This window comes from Anopheles moucheti, chromosome 3, assembly GCF_943734755.1.
Source record: "Anopheles moucheti chromosome 3, idAnoMoucSN_F20_07, whole genome shotgun sequence".
Lineage (NCBI taxonomy): Eukaryota > Metazoa > Arthropoda > Insecta > Diptera > Culicidae > Anopheles > Anopheles moucheti.
The window spans coordinates 23914680-23934744 of NC_069141.1; the positions used below are offsets into that span (position 1 = coordinate 23914680).

Genomic DNA, 20065 nt, shown 5'->3' on the forward strand with positions numbered 1-20065 from the left:
CCGGTAGTATCATGACCGATTCACATGCACAGCAAATTGTGTTGATGTTTTGTGCAACTGCAAATAAACACCCTGGGCACGGTTATTCGCGCTATTGTGTTAGTCCTAAAGAAAGAATTTCCTCGAATATCATTACTACTTACTGGCAGTTTCGGCTATAGTCCTCTAAAGACATCTAAAATGGTCTTCTCACATTCGACCACCGCCATCTGCCTACCAAAATGGGTTGCCCTATGGCGGCCTGAACGGGCTGCCGAAGGTGTCCTGAACGGACTGCCTGATGGCGGCCTGAGCAGTCCGACCATAATCCGATGATTGTCCTATTATAGTCCGATCCTAGTCCTATGATAGTCCTAGGATAGTGCGATGATAGATCGTTCAGGTCGAAATCGGCCGCCCGATCAAGCCGCCATCGGGTAACCTGTTCAGGCCGCCATTGGGCAACCCGTCCAGGTCGCTTTGGTCAGCCAGTTCAGGCCGCCATCGCGCAGCCCGTTCAGGCCGCCATCGGGCAGCCCTGTAGGGCCGCCATCGGTCAGCCTGTTATCAGTTTGAACGGTGTCCTTTAGTTTAGTTAGCATGTCGGATAAGACATTCAAAAATCAACCCACGTGGCTTTGAACTCAAGGGACATTTATACTGTTTTATTCCAAAAACGTGAATTTCATATCATCAAGCCCTAAACCTTTGTCTAAGTGCTTGGCATTGTTTTTAATTGATTTTTTGTTTGATTTATACTTGAAATACATCGCAGCACTGTGTAAAGCAATATTTTACTGCGTGTCGCAAAAATGCGCGCTTTTTTCTTAATGGAACCCTACAACAGTCTACCGTTTTGACATATTGCTCGGCATGTCGATTGTCTGTCAAAAGAGAGAACGAAAAATAACAACATAAACAACTCGAGCACCAGCTATCCATTTTATTTCCTACAAGTGCAACGAGCGTGATATTAAAATGGGAAAGCATAAGCACGGAAATCGGAAGCGTTTCCTTTGCAATGTGGACGTTCCTCTGTCCCGTACAAGCGTCAGCGTGTTGAAATCATCTATCGGCGAGAATGTTCTTCCACCTCCGCTGAAATCGATCCTTAAACCACCCGCCTCATCCGGCTTCATCCGGCCATCGATTGAGCCACCATCATTCGCCACGGCAGCACCATCAACTTCCGAAGCAACAAAATACAAGCAACCAGAACTACATACTATGCTCGGTTTAAGCAAGCGGATAGAAACGGTTAAGAAAATGGAAATTCAACCAATCACCAACATGACCCAGCTGACACCCAGCAGTAAAAAACGCGTTAATACACAGGTAAGCATACTAAAGGAATATGTCTTTCATTCTCAACGCATTTATTACCCTTCTTTTAGATCACTAAGCAGCTAAATCATCAGTACGATCAGGCTGTGTTCAAAAAGCTTGCACCGGTTAACGTGAACGATACGGTGTTACTGCCCGCTCCCGGTAGCCGTACAACCGCCACAGCCAAATCAAAGTATTTTTTCAAGGACAAAAAGGACCCGGAACCAACGCTAAGCGATTACTTGCGTCCAATTCCACGATTTACGATTGACTTTGTACCGAACGTTTCGACACCAAATTTGGGGCGCGTTGCTGCAGGGGACTCCTGGAACAACTTCCACAATATCGAGTACGTGCTGCGGATAATGGAGGAACACTGAGCACTTCTTATTCCGACCGATCGATACATTCTTAAGCACATTCGAGACGAGTATGCGTCGTATTTGAGCATTTATTGAAATGTTTGTTGTTTCTAGAAACGATCATTGAACCGTAATTTTAATACATATTCCGCATTGGAACGCGGGAGATGCTCTAAGCGGTGCTACCGTTTGGTTTGAAGTTTAATTAGCGTGATTGAATTGTTTTTCATTCCGTCATTTTAAATTGTTCCTCGCTTTTTCTCTAACATACATTAGCCCTTTTTGCTCATTCATCTTCATCACAGCTCTTCTATGTTTCTTCGGCTTTTTTCTTTCTTTCTCTTTCGACCTCTATAAATTATTAGTTACACGCAAAGGTACACACTTAGGGGCAAGATTAGAGTGGAAGATTTGATATTAGGAAATAAAGATAAAGCAAACCACTTTGCTCCACTTTAAACATTGGAATACTTTACATTCATTACCCTCTGTCCACTAAAATAGAAGTATAAACGAAGAGTGGAAGTAAAATAAATTAGTCAATTAATCTTTCGAGCTGAATTCCATTGCACTAAGGAGTAAAGCCGCATCCATTCTTCGCCGCTTTTTTTCTATCCTAAAACTTTTGTTCAATCACATGCAAATTGCCATTAGTTCATCACTAGTTTCTTTGTTATGTGGGGGTGCAGTTTCTCCCCATTACGAACCGTCATCCCCTCGACCAACATCCACACCAATTGAGTTTAGCACATCATTCGAGTCTTTCGGTTATCTTCATTTGTTGCTGCTGTTTACTTTCACTGGTTTCCATCGTGGGAGACATACAAAGGTTTCAATTCTATCATTATTACACAATACATTTATACTTTCTACGTTAACCTTCTGTTTTCTTTCTGCTAATAAAATACGGTTGTTTCATCTTAAGTTTTTGGAATTCTAGTTCGAATTGCTTGTGTTTAGTAGATACCGAAATTGTGCTGTATTCTCTTGCCACGTGTTCATAAAGTTACTCAGATATGATGGTACGGTACATAATGCTGCAATGTGAACGAAACATAAAAAAAACTAATTCCCAACTCATACACCATTTATTTATGAAACATATCAAATGATAATCAAATCAAATTAATATAAAAACTGATTACACATATAATTGAAGAACATAAAGATACAATTCTTACACTATAAACTTAATGCAAACAATAGTAGAGAGTGCGTGAAAGTAAAATCAATTACACCAACAGTGTTTTTTGAGAGAAAACTAATATGTTACTAAAAGCATACAAAGAAAATGTTAAAAACCTTCAGCTACCTTCAGCTTAAACTACAGTTCCGTTCCACACGGTACCGTGGAAAAACTGGCTTACGATTGTTTAAATGATTCTTTACGAATCGTAGCATTAAAATAACTTTAAAACCTGTTTTTTTTGCTCATTTAAATATTTCGCTTTTTTTGTTGCTCTGTGTCCAACACAAACCATTTTATGCATTTTTTTTAATGTTTTTGTAGTTTTTCTTGTTAGATTCTTTTGAATGCTTCGTAAGGGATTTGGTTATTCGAAAATCGGTTATTTCTGTTTCATATAATCATTGTAATATGTGTGTTTGTTTTCTCCCATTGCTTGAATGGATTAGTTTAAACTTATGCAAACTGTGTTGCGCTTTATATAATCTTGTAACGTCTATAGCTTGTGCTATAGAGCTATATTTGTATTATATTTGGGTGTAATATTTCATGCTTCACTATCATCATAATAATCCTCTTGATCGAAATGGTAAGAAAGGATGATTTGTGTTTGTGTCTGTGTGTCAGTGATAAAACAGTGAAAATACCCTCCAATCAATCGTCGAACAGCATCCCGGCAGGGAATGAATGGTGGGTGAAATAAAGGATGGATAAAATTGACCGCGGAAAACTTTTGACCAAGGAAGCATTTGAATTTTCTTCCGCTCAAGGGAAGGAGTGAAGTGGCCAATAGAAATGGGAAAAAACATCATCCTTCCGCACCGTCTTCTATGCTTTCTTCTTTGTGCTATCGTCAGTGAGGCGGTTTTTTCTCTCTCTCTCTCTCTCCTCTACCGAACAGTGGGTAAAAATAAATGCTACCTATTTGCATACGGCATTCCGCTGGGGAGGTTCCGAATGCAAGAGGCTAACAATCGCTGCTACGAGTACAGATCGAGTGAGATTAGAAAGGCAAAAATAATGGGTTGAACCGGTGCAAGAAGTCGTGCCATATTCAGCAAAGTTACACAGTAAAGTACCACGGAATGACTGTCTTGTTGATCCCGGTCCTGGTAGGCACTGGGATGCTCTTGTCCATCGACCATGCCTACGGAAGGTGGACCGAGTCGCAGTACTGCTGCTAAAGTTTCTATCTCTAACACTAAGGTGGTTGTTTCTGGTGTTGTTGGTGGTGCAAAAATGTTAGAAGTGTTCTGGATAACGTTCCGTTTTAAATGACTTTTCCGCCACTGCTTCGATACAAGACGTTCTCGATGGGACGAAGGCGCATAATGTTGACGTCCGTTCGGTTTATCATGTTCTGTGAGGTCTAATGAAATGTCTCCTTTATGGGAAGCAAACTTTTCAACGCACCAACGATTCATGATCCTTCCACTCCTGGTCACTTCCTCAAACTGACGGCGGTAAGAACGATCATGTGAAATGCAGATAAACTTAGAATCTACCGAGGAAACGTTGTGCATTTCATTACAGTAAGAAGACGCACGAAACAAAGATGCCCTAATTTGCCGTTCGTTAGCAATGGAACCTAACGCACAAAGATTAGCTCGCGACCAATGGCAGGCGAGCGTTTGGCATGTTTGCCGCCCCACAACCTGCAGTTGCTGACGGCGTTCGGCATTCCATCCGGATCGGGTTGCTGCTTGTACTGCTGCTACCGTATTATTATCAACATAATAATAACATTCAACATAACAAACGTATCGCAAAGATGTCGATGATCCTGGTGGTGATGGTGTTGATGGTGGCGGTTGTAATCAGAACTGAAGGCTGCGGCGAGCAACGACGGCTAGTCAATTTCAGGATATCTTGTTGCGCCACCAGGAAAACAGAACCAGCGGGGAACATTCCTCGATGTTCAGCACGAGCACGTACGATATAAGCTGCACGAAGCAGATCGCAAACAGGACCGGAAGGTCGAGTAGCTTCTTCAGCTGTCCGTAAAATTGTAACTCGTTGCAATCCGGTGTAGCGGTGGCTATTTCATGCTGGAGCTGCGGCTCGGTAAACATGGGCGATACCAATTCCGGTTGTTTCTTCCAATGTGCCGACTGAGATGGTTTATTTCCGAGCGCACGGTACGGATCCAGATACGAGTAGAGACGATCGGGAATTGACTGGAATTCATCTTGTGGTTTCAGCTCTTTGTTTAGCTGATGCTTGAAACATTTTCCAGCGCGTTTCTCAGCTTTACCGGGAGCCGGGTACGGCTTTTTAATGGTATCACTGCCTGCACCGAACGATGTAAGCGCGGAAAAGATACCAAAGATCAGCTTTACGAATCCAATCGGTAGCGGATGCTGTGACGTTGTAGTGGAGATGTTGTTTTGGAAATGCAAAAGATTGCGCTTTACGGGACGAGTTGGTGCGGAAGTTGTAGAGGGTAGAGGAGCGGGAACAGTAGGACCATCGTCAGAGAACGCATCAGCCGATGGGGGAAGGACGGAAAAGGATACGGGGGAAGGAATGTTAGCCCCTGCCGGTGGAGCTAGGCACGGTAAACCTCAGCTAGGGTATTTGCAGTATTGGGCGTACGTAAGGTCATAGCTGGCGAAGCGCGAGTATTGAATGTCGCGACGCTTCCACTGATCTATGATGCCCAGATGTTCGATCTCGCGGTTAGCATTCGCTGCAATCGACGTCTGCAAAAAGAGTTGAGAATAAAATACAACGGTTTCTAGCGTGTGTCATACCGGCATACAACTCTACGTGATCGTACGTACCTTGTTCGCAAACACGGTTACGATGAATTTACCCGGCTGGAACGTGCGGATGACGCGTTTGATCAGCTCGCCGTAATCCGATGATGCGACATTGCTCTCGAAGCTGACGTACGAAAACTCACGTTCCGGCGTAATGTGGATGGTCATGTAACATCCCTGGAAGAACAGAAAAATGAAACGATTTTCAGGATAAGCAAAATGGAACAGACAGCCAACTCAAATCCGCTATTTAATGGAAACGAAATAAAAACAGGTTAAAAACTTCGAATGTCTTAATGCAATCCACAATTATGGTTAACTGTTATTATTAATTTGGATAACATAATCGTAAAACAATGATGTGCTTGAATAATTACTCTTGGCAAAATTGTTCTTTCAAACTCTGCGTAGCAATTAGCCGCCAATGATCGGATTTACGAAAGAACTCATTCAACATTTTCAATAACAAGCCAAAATTATTAATCAAACACAGTTCATTACAGACTCGTGTTAACAAAATAAAAAAGATTGTTGGTTAAAATCAAACAAAATGTATTACAAAGGAATAGATCGAACTAGTGTTGCATTAAAGTAATCTTTTAAGAAGAGTTATTCTTAAGAATCTTTAGGTAGGAGTCATTCAAATTTGGAATCGACTTTCAAATGATTCTTAAATCTCCAGAGCAATGGGGAATCATAAACCTTGGAGGTGAAAAGCTGAATGATAAGCAGGCACGAACTGATGAGCGATGGGAGATACGTGACGTGCCAGCAAAACTTGGCAGATTCATGAAGTTTACAGGGTTCTGATTCAGATTCGTTCATTCAGGTCAAAGATTCATATAGATTCATAAATCTGAATCAACCAACACTAGCTCGAACCAATTAACTTTGAGGGAAATGTTTATGTTTTATGAATATATCGATTTAGAATAACTCATGCTACTCTGTGCTAACATTCTATGCACAGAAATAAAATCTGCACTTAAACAATGACACTATTTTTCATAAAAGTAACTAACATTACCTCTTTGTATTTCTTGCCACACTAATAACGTGTAGTGTCGTGAATTAAATCCACATATCCACGTGATCATTATTGGAAGAAACGCAAAGACAGAAATAGATAAAGTCACAGTTTTATAAATATTACAAATAGAATAGTACATGAACATTTTACTTACATTCTTCGAGATGCCGTTCATGGAGTAGCCACACGGATCAAAGAGATAATCATCGATAACCATGCCCGGCAGAAGACGATGAATTCCCGATTTCTGAAAAATGACAAGGAGATACCAAAAACCAACTCATTATGTCTAATTACAAATTGCGCAACACAACACCAACCTGGGTAGCCTCTTTGGCTGTTGTGCAGACATCCTTGGTGAAGATGGCCATCACGTTCGGGTCTAGATCCGTCATCAAGATCTCGATCGTTTGATCCGGATCGGGCTGCATTGACGCTTCAATAAGCTGCGCTTCATGCTGCTGCTCCGAATGGTGTTGCTCCATCAGCTGATGGAGATGGTTGTTGCGTTTAAGAATTTTGGAGCCCCCTCCCCCGCGGCTCAGCGTGTAGAGATGCCAGCAATCGCGATTGATCGCACCCAAACTGTAGGCGCGCCCATCATCAAAGAACGAGTCGAGAAAGGCGACCTCCTCGTCAAAGCCACGATGCGGTGACACCTGCAGCTCCGGACGTTTGTAGTTCTTGCGCGAATAGAACAGATCCTCGATCTCGGTGTAACCGGCAATTTCCGCTGCCAGGCGCAGCAACGGTTCGAAGCACTGCAACGGCGTGGTGGTACCGCATGTCTTTAGAATCCAACGACGCTTGGACACAAACATGCTGCTTTCACTGTAATGAAGCGTATAGATTACAACCGATATTTATTATTATTATCCACCAATAAACTAAACCAAACGCTTGAGAAATCTTCAAGAAATTTGTCTAAAGCCCGCCGAAGATACTTTCACGGGGTTGTAAAATGGCTCGCGTAGAAAGGTAAGCACAAACAAACTACACCAACCCCTATGCGATAGAGCCCCAATCACCAATTGCATAATATATTACGCTAGCAAATCCAATCGTGGCTTCTAGACTGCCGATCATATCAACAAATACGGATCGGCTAGTTACATCTCTACGTACTCAAGGAGGAGAGTTCACGACCCGGGTAAAGTGCTTCCCCATCGTTCCAGATGGATCAATGGCAATCTGTGAATTGCTCGCAGCGTCCATAATCGGACAGTTAACGTCAGGGATCGTTGGTTTAACCATAAACTGTGACAGACAAGACAAAGCAAAAGATTAGGAGCGACTGTGTACACTCTCGAACGCCTATTATCACAAAAATCCTTGACATTTGGAGCGTGGCCATCGTCTTATCTCTTTAGACATTATGAGGATGCCAATTCCTGGGCAAATGGAAAGTGTCTTTATTCTGGCAAACATTTGATTAATACCAAACGGCAATTCAAGAAGAAGGAAAAATCCATAAAAGTATACTTTCGAGCACTTCAAGAGGGTCGTGGCAAAAATGAGTTGACTTGTTTTATTTCCTTGTTTTCTAATTGCAAAGATAAGAGGTCGATTACTTCATCAGGTTCATTAGAGAATGTCCGAATTATAAATGAATGATTTATGAGGCATGCGTGCTTGAAGGAGCTACAACTGTCTTAAATAGTAGCATTATCACTGGTTTGATTGAAGTTTGAGAAAGACCTACAAGGTCGCTACAGGATTGACGTGATGGAGGCACTGTTTTGGGATTTCTTTCTCCCAATTCTGGCTTTTACGCACGGCTAACAGCAAGTAATCAGGCAGGATTATTTAATGGAATAATTGGCAAATAGCTGCAGCAGGACAGGTCGTTGGCCGTCATGACGATACAATTTATTTCCGCCTGCGGTAAGGTCAAGAGCGTGAACCTGCACAATTCCTATGCCCAGTCTAACAGCTAGCCGGCATTTTCGCCCCCTTGTTCGAAAGCAAATTGTCAAATTGTTGACCATGCGCTGGCGTTCCTCTGTCATTGAACCGTTTTGCACAATCCCAACGTTCAGTTCCCAAATATATCGCTGTTAACTAGCTCAGGCATCTGTTTCCCTGACGTGATGTATAAATTCGTGACGCGAACTTCATTGCGCACACACCAACAAATGGAACAAACCGTACACCGTACTCAGCATATAAAACCAAAATAACCACAAGTGGATATAAATAAGTTTTCCTTTCGGAAGCGTTGCAAATACTCAAAATCAAAAAGCTCAATCTCAACAGAAAATTGAAACAGAGCACAGGGGGAAAAAGAGTTGTCGCAAAATTAAAACAAAAACACAGCTGTTCTGGGCGCCAAACGAAAGATGAAGCAAACGCAATATAATGCTGTTTTGAACGAGGCGGATTAGGGACAGGAAGGCAGGTTCAGAAAGATATTTTTATTCGGCTTATTAACAAACTCGGTAATACAACCGGCTGCGTCTAAAAAACCTAAGCAAACAAATGTTGCTGTCAACAATCTCTAGCGCTTTGGTAGCATCAGTCGCGTTAAGTACGAATGTGTACATTGACCATCACATGGTTGGTGCCTTCTTTTTTTCCTGAGAAACCAATTTTAAACTTGGCTTATTATGCAAGTTTATAACGATATACTTTGTACGCAAGTGTGAGCGTATATTTTTAAAAGTAAATAAAGCGTTGGTGTACAACGATGGTGGATGGTTGTGTACGAGCACAAACAGGGAAAAATCAAACAGCAAACAAGAAACATTAATATTCTATGACTTTGTTCATTTGATTCATATCAGTCCAAAAACATTCCGTACATTCCATGGATGTAAATTTGTTATGTAATGTTAAGATAAATATTTGAAATACCTCTCCTCAGAGACTCCTTTACTCTTAGCTTTATTGTTGTATCAAAAGAGGAAAAAAGGTATTGCAACAAAAGGGTACAACCATTCATCCATAAAAAAGGCTCATTTCGCTTCAAATATGACTGCCATGGGGGTTAGCATTATGGTATTAAGGCTGCAGACAACCGTGTGGCGCTTCTAAGGCGGAAAACAAAGCATCATTCGGTCCGACAAACCCGTACAACTAATGTTCATCCACTGCACATCCTTTTCCTGCTGCCTATATACATATATGTGAGGTTGGGTATCATAAACCCACGATTCACGACCAAACGCAGCTAAAATGAACCACCTGTCTGAACAGATTCTATGTAAGGAGCATACATGCTAGGTGGATCGTATGTAGCTGGAACCTCTTACCTCAGCACGTAAGCATCGATCTGGTCGTTTCTGGTGAAGCTGATGATTTCGCATCGTACGGTTTTCAGCAGTGCATCCCACATCGGTCTGTAATTTGGAGGGAAGGAAATTGAATCAAATTTAGCACGAATACTGCACAGGTAAGATGAAAATTTGTAATGAAACGAGAGGGATGAAAAGAGCGCATTATACTGCCGGTGAACCCCGGGCCGGTGTGGAAAAAGCAAGCCGGAAAAACCTCGCATGGGAAAGGTTGGTCAGGAAAATCGATTACGTAAGGCTGGAATGTTCCGCGATGCCTACCGAAACCGAATCATGTGTACAACACCTGTCCAAGGTCGAAAGGGCTTTTTGCGCGAACGAAGGTGCAAATGATGGATCTATTTACGGACAGAAACCGGTGTAAGCGGTGTGTGGCAGAATTTAATGAACATTGTGCTTATGGGGTGGGGCCCGTTTTGTTATCGTCTGTATGCATATGCGCTCACAATACAAAACTGCATTGTAATCGATTTAAAACCGCATGCTTTCTAAAAAGAACTATGCTCTCGTTTAAAAAAAAACCCATATTACGCTATTTTATACATACTTGCATCAATACTACTCATTGTTATTCGCTTCACCATGGCACAGCTTGTGTCGCTGGAGCACGACCAAAACCCCTTTCATCGGCACATTCTGTTCATTGTGCACGATGGAGAGTTTTGTACAAAGCCACATAAAAACAAAATAAAATTGATTTTCTCAATGTTGTGACTCGGGCATTTGCAAAGTAATACGTTCCTACTGGTTACAATGTCACAATGAATGTAGTTACTATTTTCAACATAAAATTAGATTGGGGCGTACTTCAGGCAAGTGTAATTAGGCGCTAGCACGGAATCACGATTAAAACTTGGCCTCGTATACACATAGACCAACTGGTGAAGGTTACAATAGTAGTGTATTCTTGGTACATTGAACATCATGAATTACTAAATATCTCTATAGACAACCCCTCAAAATGTTTAAAAATCTCCAATGATTCTTAAATTTCCAAAGATTCTTGAATATCGGGGACGGATTTTGGGTTTTGTAACATGAAATTCATGTTTATAATTCGAAGATATTGCAGAAAAATATAATTAATCGGTTTATGACATGGAATTTTGTGCCTTAAAACCCAAGGTCTAGACCATAATTCCTACTAATTAAGAATTTCGTCACTAAGTTTAATTTTGCTAGCATAGCCGCCCAGCCCATTTGCGTGACTAGCCAATTCTATAGGTTTTTTACATCATTGTAATGATTTTCTTACAGGATGAAGTTTTGAAAAGTATTGTTCTATTGCAAATAACCCTCCACCAGTAATATTCGAACACTATCTGCTGATTCTACGATCCACGTTACGATGTAATCCCCAGGTTCTTGTCGATCATCGGACAGCGCAACAACATTTAGCTACGGCGTCATTATTTGCGCATTTGATCGAAGTAATTCCAACCAGATGAGCGTCCATGCAATGCGATCTTTCGATCGCGACTGTTTACCATCCCCGTTCGGCATAAGGGTGGACATCGAATGCCATAAAAACATATGATTTCTGAACCGGCGTACATAACTACTACAAACGCAACCTTGATGCTGGAACGCACTCTTGCGCGCGTCAATGCGTCATGCCGTTTGCGTATTACCTCGCTTAAGGTGGGGGAAAATGTAGCAGCCACGCATCATGATGCCGGTAAAACAAAACGAACCCAGCACATCTACAAACGCAACGCGTACAGCGTCGATCAACGCCACGTGGTTGATAGTGCTGCCGAGATTTCGCCGCTCTATCTACTGCTCGCTGCTTATCGCGCACAGAGGCCCATGAATGATGACCCTTTCTGTCTGTGCTGAAGCAGTTGGACATTAGTGGTACGTTACACTAGGATCGGGAATAGCGTAGTGTGATCGTCGGTGTCATGCATCGGTAGCAGAACGGGAACACGCTGGCAATAAAGGGCACCCCCATGGGTCAGGGGCTTATCAAGTTACGCAAAAACGGCATCACAGGACGGTTGTTTCCAACCATTGAACTAAACCACGTAAACTAACCGTGCAATAGCAAGATAATATTTCAGAGGAGAGGTTCTTTAAAGCCAGCGTACATTACTCATCTCGTGATGAGTTGAGTGGACTTCAAGTGATTTATTCCAGAGTCAAAGCAACCGGCTGACAAAATATCAACCCTTGTGAGCTGATGCCTATCTTCCCCACAGGAAGGGGAAGTGACCAACCTAGATGTATGCGTTTCTGTAAGGGAAATTATCCGCGTATGCGTAATGAATGTCCGATTTTCCGTATACGACACGCCTTTGCCGACTGTGCAGCAATGTCATAGCGATGAAAGTGTGCGTGACTTGTTTTGAAAATGTTCTGGAACATTCCACGCGTGATATTTGTCGATTTTTTTACATTATGGATCGATAGAATGTGAAACTCGAAGTAAAACATAATTGCTTAATTGGGTTTCATCAAATACAAGTGCTCTGATTGCGTCGTTTATTAGTGTGACTAATGCTACAATTGAAAACCTACGTCTACGATGGCGTCTCACAGTCATTCATCATGTCAATCGCAAATAATCTACAAAAGGATTGATAAGTCACATGTGAAGTTTTGATTTAATTCCGGAATCGCCACCAGCCTCGTTCAATCTTATCACAGCTATTTAAGGGCTGCAATATAAAGCAATTATGAAGGGAATACTACTTATAGCACGGAATTAAGAATATACTATGAAGACGCTACATCAGAGATACCGAAAGGCATCCACATAAATTGTATTCTTCATTTTTATCACGAGACAAACGCGTGATTGTTGATACAGATGGGGTGAAGGAAAGGCCACACAGAAAAGAAGCATTCCGATGTTCACTGTATCCCAAACTTGGCATCGAACCTCGAACCGGACCGTCACGCACACTAAAACGATTCCGGCACGTGCTCGCATACACCCGAGGGGTGCAGTTCGGCAAATGTGGCAGTTGGTGCCAAAATTTTCTCACCCCGCTGGTCTGGAATATTACTTTTACTTTAGCCCATTAATGCAAAATTATTGGCAGATTTCTGAGACATCGTTTATAAATAGCTCGCAATGCCGCAACATAACATGTTGATGAACTTGGCTCAAATTGTCGCTGATGTGCTGATTTGTCATCTTGCTAAAAAACCAGGAGGCCTTGGAAACAGAAAGATAGAGAGGGTGTGTGTGTGTAGTGGAAGCAGAAAACACAGTCAGGTACTGTCAAGCGAACTGATCATCCTGTGCGCTTGCAAAAAAAAAATCCTTGACAACGAACTTTCGGTACAACCACGTTTCCCACCGGTACACGCGTCCTGCACCAAGCACCGAATGTGCACCTGTACTCATCGAAAAAGGGCGGAAAGAAAGGGAAAGCGCTTTGGATTCAAAGTAACTACGATTGGTCCTTGTCTCACACACGCGCAAAACTTGACGGAGAAGCCGGTAAATTTTCAAGGTAAGCTGAAAAAACTCTGTGTAATTATGTCGTATCACATCGGTAGAAACTGTTTTGGTAACTTTTTGTTTGATATTAACGTTTAAGTGATATGCTTAAGGAAGCTATCAAAAACAATGAATTCACATTCGCTACCATTAATATTACATAATTTTCCTTTCTCACGCTGTAACTCTCCACAACTCTTCCTATGTCTGACAGCTGAGAACTGTCAATTTTGAACACAAAAAAGCGCGTAGAACATTCGGCAGAAATTTTCTTTTATCACTTCTGCTTTTCGTTCTTTTTCCGAGATTGCATGAACAAGGTAGTGGCGATATGATATGCAGAGATTAATATGAACAAAGGAAAGTTTTCTCTACGCGCCAAATCGACAAGTGCATCCGGAACGGTGCAAAGAACCCGGTTTTTTTAGTTTTTCCCACACACAAAAAACGATCGCGAGGTACAAGGCAAAGGTAGTGTAAGGGTGGGGTGTAAATTTGCGCACATCGATACCGCTTTTCCCCTTCGGAAAGGTTTAACAATAAGCGCAATAGAATACGGCACACGCACACAACAGCACGGTCACATTTCATATGTTCCGCAAGCCGCATACTATGTAGCTATACACGCACACATATAAGCAGAGCCAGCCGGGTCGTCCCGTGAAAAAACACACACACGCGTGCACAGAAACCTACACTTGCGCACACAACACTCACACACACACACGTCTGTTAAGGGTTGGCCCGTAGTTTCAGCTGATTTTTGAAAATGGATCCGTACACAAAAGAAATTGCAATTCGAATGGGTTAACCGACAAGTGTCCGAGAAGGGGAGAGAGAGAGAGAGTGATTGCCAAGTGAAGAAGTTTGTTGCTATTTCTACTTTTTTCTTACCTGGGTATTTTCCGCAGATCGGCACTCTTGTTCGCTGGGTTCGGTTCGAACCAGATCTCCAATAGCTTTTCCACACCTTCGAAAAAGTGCATATCCTCCCTACTACTGCTATTACTACTGCCACTACTTAAATCCTCCGACTCCGCCATGCTGCTGCCTGCGCCTTCTTACGTCTGTAGTACAACACCTTTTCGCTTGATGGTGAATTCACCTGCCGCTCGTATTCGACGACGCGTACGCTTTCCTTTCGTAGGATAATTGTCCTGCAGGTGGGTAACTCCGAATAAGTAAGTGCCCGTTGTTCCTTCCCGGATCCTTCCTCGACGTCTGTTTTTTTTTTGCAACACGTCACGCGTGGCCTCGAATGGATTAATATCGTTTAACTTTCTTACCGTTTCCGGGGATGCCGCAAGGAGGCTTTCAGCAGTGTTTCAAGCCCAAAACTTTACGAGCCCATCTGGCGCGAGCCACGAGAGATGGAATGCTTTGGGATATTTAAAATTGAACTTCGACACACACAAAAAAAACCGACTACTTTGCTCGTTTTCGATCTAGAAGAATCCGACCACGTTCGATGCGCTCGCAAAGTCGAACGAAACCGTGTGTGCAAACGAAAAATTGGGGATTGCAAAAAAGGTAACTGAAAAGATGCACTTTCAGCACAAAAAGGGAGAAAGGAAAATAGGAACCACTACACTGCCCTTTTTTCCTTGCACTTGATTTCTTAATTCTGCTAAGAAAAATCGATCTTAGCCGCGAGAGAGAGAACGTCTGGGGGCGAGTCTTTTCAACGCACGCGAAAAACGAAGACTGACGAGGCGACCGATGCGAGCAGACTCCCCGACCATGCATGAACGCAAAACGCGGCATACAGGTGCGCTGGTGTGCGTGAAAGGGTCTGCTGTACGCATGTGAACCGATTTTAAAGGGCAGCCACACAGCTCGCAAAATGCGCTGCTGTAGCGAGCCGTCAGAAAGATAGCGCACAGCGCGTACTCCTCGTGACTGTAGTGAAAGTTTCCGCGTATGATTCGATTCGAGTGATCCGGATTAGCCGGAACATAAACCCCCATTGTTTGATTCTAATGTATGGAGGATATATAGATTTGTAAGTAATTAACAAGATGTTGCCTTATTTGTAGAGAATGATTGCATATGACTTATAGTGAACAATTTAATGTTGTAAATGTTAAATCCAAATTCCGTTCATAAAAGATCCAGATCTTGAATGATATAAATCCGAAATTTGGGTTTGGAAATCTTATAGTTTATTGAGCGTAATGCCTTATGGTTCGAGCAGGCTTGCCCCTTGGATGGCAATGATAATGTAGGTTTTCTATGAAGATTCTCTTCTTCTACAATCCAAAGGATAGTTCTGGAATCTTTTTGCGTCTTAGGACTGGAGAACACATGGAGGGCAAAGGCGCTCCAGAATGCTCAAATTATTCATAATTTGCTTCAGGAATCTGCTCCGAATTGATTACTGCCAAGTGCATTAACGGATTTGCACTCATTTGAAAAAGAGACAGCATATTATGCATTTTACTGCCCTTGGAGGGAAATTCCCTTTTGACAGCAACCCTTCAAATGACAGCATAATCTGACAGCAGTGATGCAGCAATCAAAACAAACACAGCAGAAGCGTAAAAATGCAATTCAATAGGCAAAAAATATCGACCATGTAATCGTTCGTGTTGTTTTGTTAAATTTAATCTTAATTATTACGGAGATTTGCGAAACGTTTCACTATCATGGATAGTGGATGCTTCCTCTAGTCAAACGAGTAAAGTTCAAAGTGTAGCGTTACGTTTAGAAATAGTGTTTAAATCGATTTGTTTTCGGGGGAGAATAATATATAGGAAAACAAGAGCAATGAGCGAATCGGACCACCGCAGAAGAAACCCGTTTGCTGGTGCTGCCCGGGAAGGTGACAGTCGACCTGATGCTGGGGACGACTCCGAAGGTCACGAGAATGATGGCGAAATCCTGGGCGAAGAGGTACCGTCCGCGATGACTGAATCGTACAGTGAAATCGCTTACACCCACAACTTGTTCGCTGGTACAGCAGCGGAAGAAACGGACGGCGGTGCCAGCAACGGTAATCAACCGGACGGATCGTCATCGTCTTCCTCCTCTTCACAGACAAAGAAACGACCCGATTCGTTGGTGTGCGATGGTCGGAAAGGTATGTGACGCATATTCTGGTTCAATACCGTATACCGATCGTTTCTTCCCTTTCAACTACCCAGCCTCATTTCCGTACAATCTGGAAGGCACGGTACGGGTGGACGGTAACATGACACACTTTGTGGCAGAAAACCTGGAGTACAAAATAAAGCTAGCCAGTCCGGTGACGGTAACGCGAAAGGATTCGTGCAATCTGTCCAGCTCTCGGCAAAGCACACCATCTGCAGCCACCGGTGGTGGGCTTAGCGGGCTAAGCTTTGTGCCCGGGACGAGTGGTGCTAATCTATCACTGCCCGGAAGCAGTGGTGGTGCTTACGGGCGAGGATCGACAGCGTACGGAGGTGGATTTGTCACCACCAACCCGGCCTCGGCATCATCGGTCGATCCGAATGTGCTGAATGAAATCGAGCGCGAAGCACAAGCACTGGCAGCATCGGTCGACAATTTGTCCGAAAGCTTGTGCAGCGTGCTGCATTCGATCTCCTCGATAACGGCGGACAATGTGGAGATTTACAAAAACTCCGTCACGAAACTAACGGACTGCATGGACGGTAACATCAAGTGTATGTACACGATAATGGCCAAAGCGGAGGAAATTTCCAAAACAATCAAACCGGCAGAAGCGCTAGCGGTGAGAATGTAAGTAAAGTATCCTTATAAAATCAATGTGAAACATTTGCTAATATGTTCTGCTTGTTGATTATTTGATTCCAGTCGTGAAATTAAAAGACTTGTCGATATGCTGGAGAGCAACGTTTAGGAAGATGATCCCCGTTACCGACACGTTCGATAAGGATTGATCATTCCACAAATTGGGTAGTGTGTTATGAGAGATTATTTATTGGTATTAACTCCGCGAATAATACGCAGGAGATTGGAGCCCCTATTTCCTGATAGACGTCATAATCGCCATTGCCACGCAAGGTGCAAACAATATTCCCTCCGTGCTATTGTGTTATTACCTTCTTTTATCCCAATTTCAAAAAATGAACGAGTATTTTATTTAATATTTAAGTATTTGAGATTTATCTTTAACGCAAACAGAACCCACTGCGAAAAGAGTATAGAAATCGTGTAAACCCCGCCTTTAGTTTAAAAAGAAAAAATCAACTTTTACTCGCCATGAACACGTTCAATAATTATTATTTTAATGAAACGACGACACGGAACAAGAATAAACACACAAAACAAACGACATTTGCATAAGTTAACGAATAAATATTATCGACGAACCCAAAAACAGCACAGTACATGACCAAAGGAGAATAATAATCGATGTAATAAGATTATTTAGATTAACTTTCTTCATCGCCGGTGAGAAACCCCAATTACCCCTTTCAACGGACCGTTCAAACTTTGTATCATCACCTTCGAACACTAATCTACAATGAAAGGAGGAATCCGTCCATTGAACACACGTTCAATTTCTTCGGCCACCGCTAAACAGTGACGATCACGGTTACGACTGGCCACAATCTGTATGCCAAGTGGCAACCCATCTCCATCCAGTCCGAGTGGTACCTGTGTGGCCGGCACGTGCAGTACATTGAACAAGCACCAATAGCTAAAGTTGTACACGTTCACGAACGCCGAATAATGGTACGGTGCCGTATGGGTGGTGCTGTGATAAAACAACACCCCGTCATCTCCGAGCAGTTCGGTTAGTTCCTGATCACAGCATCGAGTTAGCTCCTTGATAACATCTTCCTTTTCCTGTGGCAACAGCGTGTCCATTAGCGAGTAGATCGACGCCATCGTATACTCGCTACGACCGGTCAGCTTTTTGGCCAGCTCCACCAACGGACTGAGTGGCTTTCCGTTGCCCAACAGCGTACCAAAGTTGGCCGGTTCCTGCGTCATCCAGTAGCGCCACATGTTGGTGGTTCTATCGGATCCGGTGAGTGTAACCTTCTGCACTCCACCCGGGGCTATTTGTGAAAAGTGTTCAACCACTCGCTCCATTGCTTTCTGAAGCTGGGGCTGTACAGCGCTGCATTTGATGTCCCCGGATTCGGGAATGTAAAAGTAACGCAGCTTACGAACATCCGTCGGTTCATCGAATCGAAGAGTGGTTGACTTTTCCGGCCCTACGAGCACTTTCATTAGGGGCAGCAAATCAGTTGCATAGCGTGTCATCGGTCCGGCCACAACCATCGTGGAAGGTTCACGGCCCGTACGCAGAGAACAACCGCGCGTGTTTATTATGCCCGTCGTCGGCTTGTGACCAAACACACCACAGTAGAAGGCGGGCATTCGGATCGAACCTCCAATATCGGTGCCTGGAAAGGAAAAGTGTGGCATATGGTAAAAGGTTGGGCAACATTTGCTCTCTCTCAATGCAATCCTACCTAATCCGATCGGTGTCCCACAGGCCGCCAAAAGTGCTCCCTCACCCCCACTAGATCCACCGACCGTGCGTCGATTATCGTGCGGATTGTTCGTTTGACCGATGATATTGTTACGCGTCTCCTGCCTACACGGGGGAACACAAAACAAACATGAACACACCCGGAACATAAGCCCGCCCTGCAAGAACTATAATTACTTCATTACCATCGGTTGATTTCCGGTATGCTCGTGGTCGCGATGATAATTGCACCGGCCTCCTTCAACAACCGTACGCACTCGGCATCGTTGTTCGCTTTCACAGTGCGCCGCGCGACGATTCCTAGCGTGTGCAACCGGTCCTTGACCGCCGTACTGTCTTTCGTAGTGAACGGTACGCCGAGGAACGGTTTCGACGCGAGCTCAGCCTCGCCGATCGCACCCTGCTGCAGCCGCTCGTCAATGTGGCGTGCCTCATCGAGAGCGTCGATGAACGGCCCATCAAGCATCGCGTTCATGAGCGGGTTGACCTCGTTCAGCCGATCGATAAAGGCACTGATCACGTCGTAGCAGGACACCTCGCGGGTGCGGATCATCCGGGCCAGCTCGACCGCACTGTACGTAACGATCATCCGCTTGCGCTGCAGTGTTGGGCAGCGTTGTTTGCTTGGTCCCCAGTACCACTTGAGGCACATATAGAGCAACTTGTCGATCACCAGATGCAGCACGGCAAAGAAGTGCACCAAGAAACGGTTTCTGGCCATGGTTTTCGAGAGCGTAGTCACTGAAATTGGGGGAAAATTTGAATGAAAGCTCGAGCGCAAAGAAATATACTCCACATCACATTTAGTTGGTGAAAGTTTTAATTTATGCGAACCGATCACCGATAGTGTGTGCCGTGTGTGCGTTATAGGGGAATAAAACCCGTCTTATCGCTGTGCTTAACAAAACAAATAAGCTACCTGATTGATATCGACGTTTCGGCTGCTCCCCAAATTCTACCCCGATTAAACGATATCAGTTCCGAATGTAATCGATTCTAAGCAGCAGCTACTTTCTCCCTTTGGGACACTTTTCCACAATAGACGTAAGATGCGTGCGCGACGACGACGGCGATCGAATCTTTTCAACAGGTTGCTACAAAAGTGCACACTACCACCACTACCGCATGTCCAAATGACTCGGCACAGCTCTAGCGGGACTACTGAAACTCCACGGATCGGGGTTGTTTTATCAAACGCACGCACGATCCCTTGACGAACGCACAATA

The 20065-nt window shown here is 43.6% G+C and overlaps 4 protein-coding genes across 5 annotated transcripts; 2 read left to right on the top strand and 2 right to left on the bottom strand.

Annotated features, from left to right (window-relative positions):
• The first annotated feature begins 886 nt into the window (after positions 1-886).
• Positions 887-1784, top strand: LOC128300879 (uncharacterized). Its single transcript, XM_053037109.1, has 2 exons — positions 887-1314; positions 1374-1784. The coding sequence occupies exons 1-2, from the start codon at positions 958-960 to the stop codon at positions 1683-1685; spliced, it is 669 nt and encodes a 222-aa protein (XP_052893069.1). The 5' UTR covers positions 887-957; the 3' UTR covers positions 1686-1784.
• LOC128300878 (S-adenosylmethionine decarboxylase proenzyme) lies at positions 1743-15067 on the bottom strand. Of its 2 annotated transcripts, XM_053037107.1 has the most exons (8): positions 14676-15067; positions 14284-14546; positions 9897-9983; positions 6966-7476; positions 6800-6892; positions 6643-6663; positions 5637-5792; positions 1743-5555 (listed from the first exon to the last, which is right to left on the bottom strand). In XM_053037107.1, exons 2-8 carry the CDS (start codon positions 14430-14432, stop codon positions 5418-5420), a joined length of 1155 nt encoding a protein of 384 aa, XP_052893067.1. In that variant the 5' UTR covers positions 14433-14546; positions 14676-15067; the 3' UTR covers positions 1743-5417. The 2 variants fall into 2 exon arrangements, with proteins under 2 accessions (XP_052893067.1, XP_052893068.1); XM_053037108.1 differs by lacking the exon at positions 6643-6663.
• An 852-nt stretch (positions 15068-15919) lies between these two features.
• On the top strand, positions 15920-17410 carry LOC128301610 (BLOC-1-related complex subunit 6). The gene is made up of 3 exons (XM_053038180.1): positions 15920-16468; positions 16533-17109; positions 17185-17410. Exons 1-3 carry the CDS (start codon positions 16156-16158, stop codon positions 17228-17230), a joined length of 936 nt encoding a protein of 311 aa, XP_052894140.1. The 5' UTR covers positions 15920-16155; the 3' UTR covers positions 17231-17410.
• Positions 17411-17654: 244 nt separating this feature from the next.
• On the bottom strand, positions 17655-19938 carry LOC128301609 (fatty-acid amide hydrolase 2-A). Its single transcript, XM_053038179.1, has 4 exons — positions 19758-19938; positions 19024-19579; positions 18819-18943; positions 17655-18749 (listed from the first exon to the last, which is right to left on the bottom strand). Exons 2-4 carry the CDS (start codon positions 19557-19559, stop codon positions 17848-17850), a joined length of 1563 nt encoding a protein of 520 aa, XP_052894139.1. The 5' UTR covers positions 19560-19579; positions 19758-19938; the 3' UTR covers positions 17655-17847.
• Between the last annotated feature and the right edge of the window lie 127 nt (positions 19939-20065).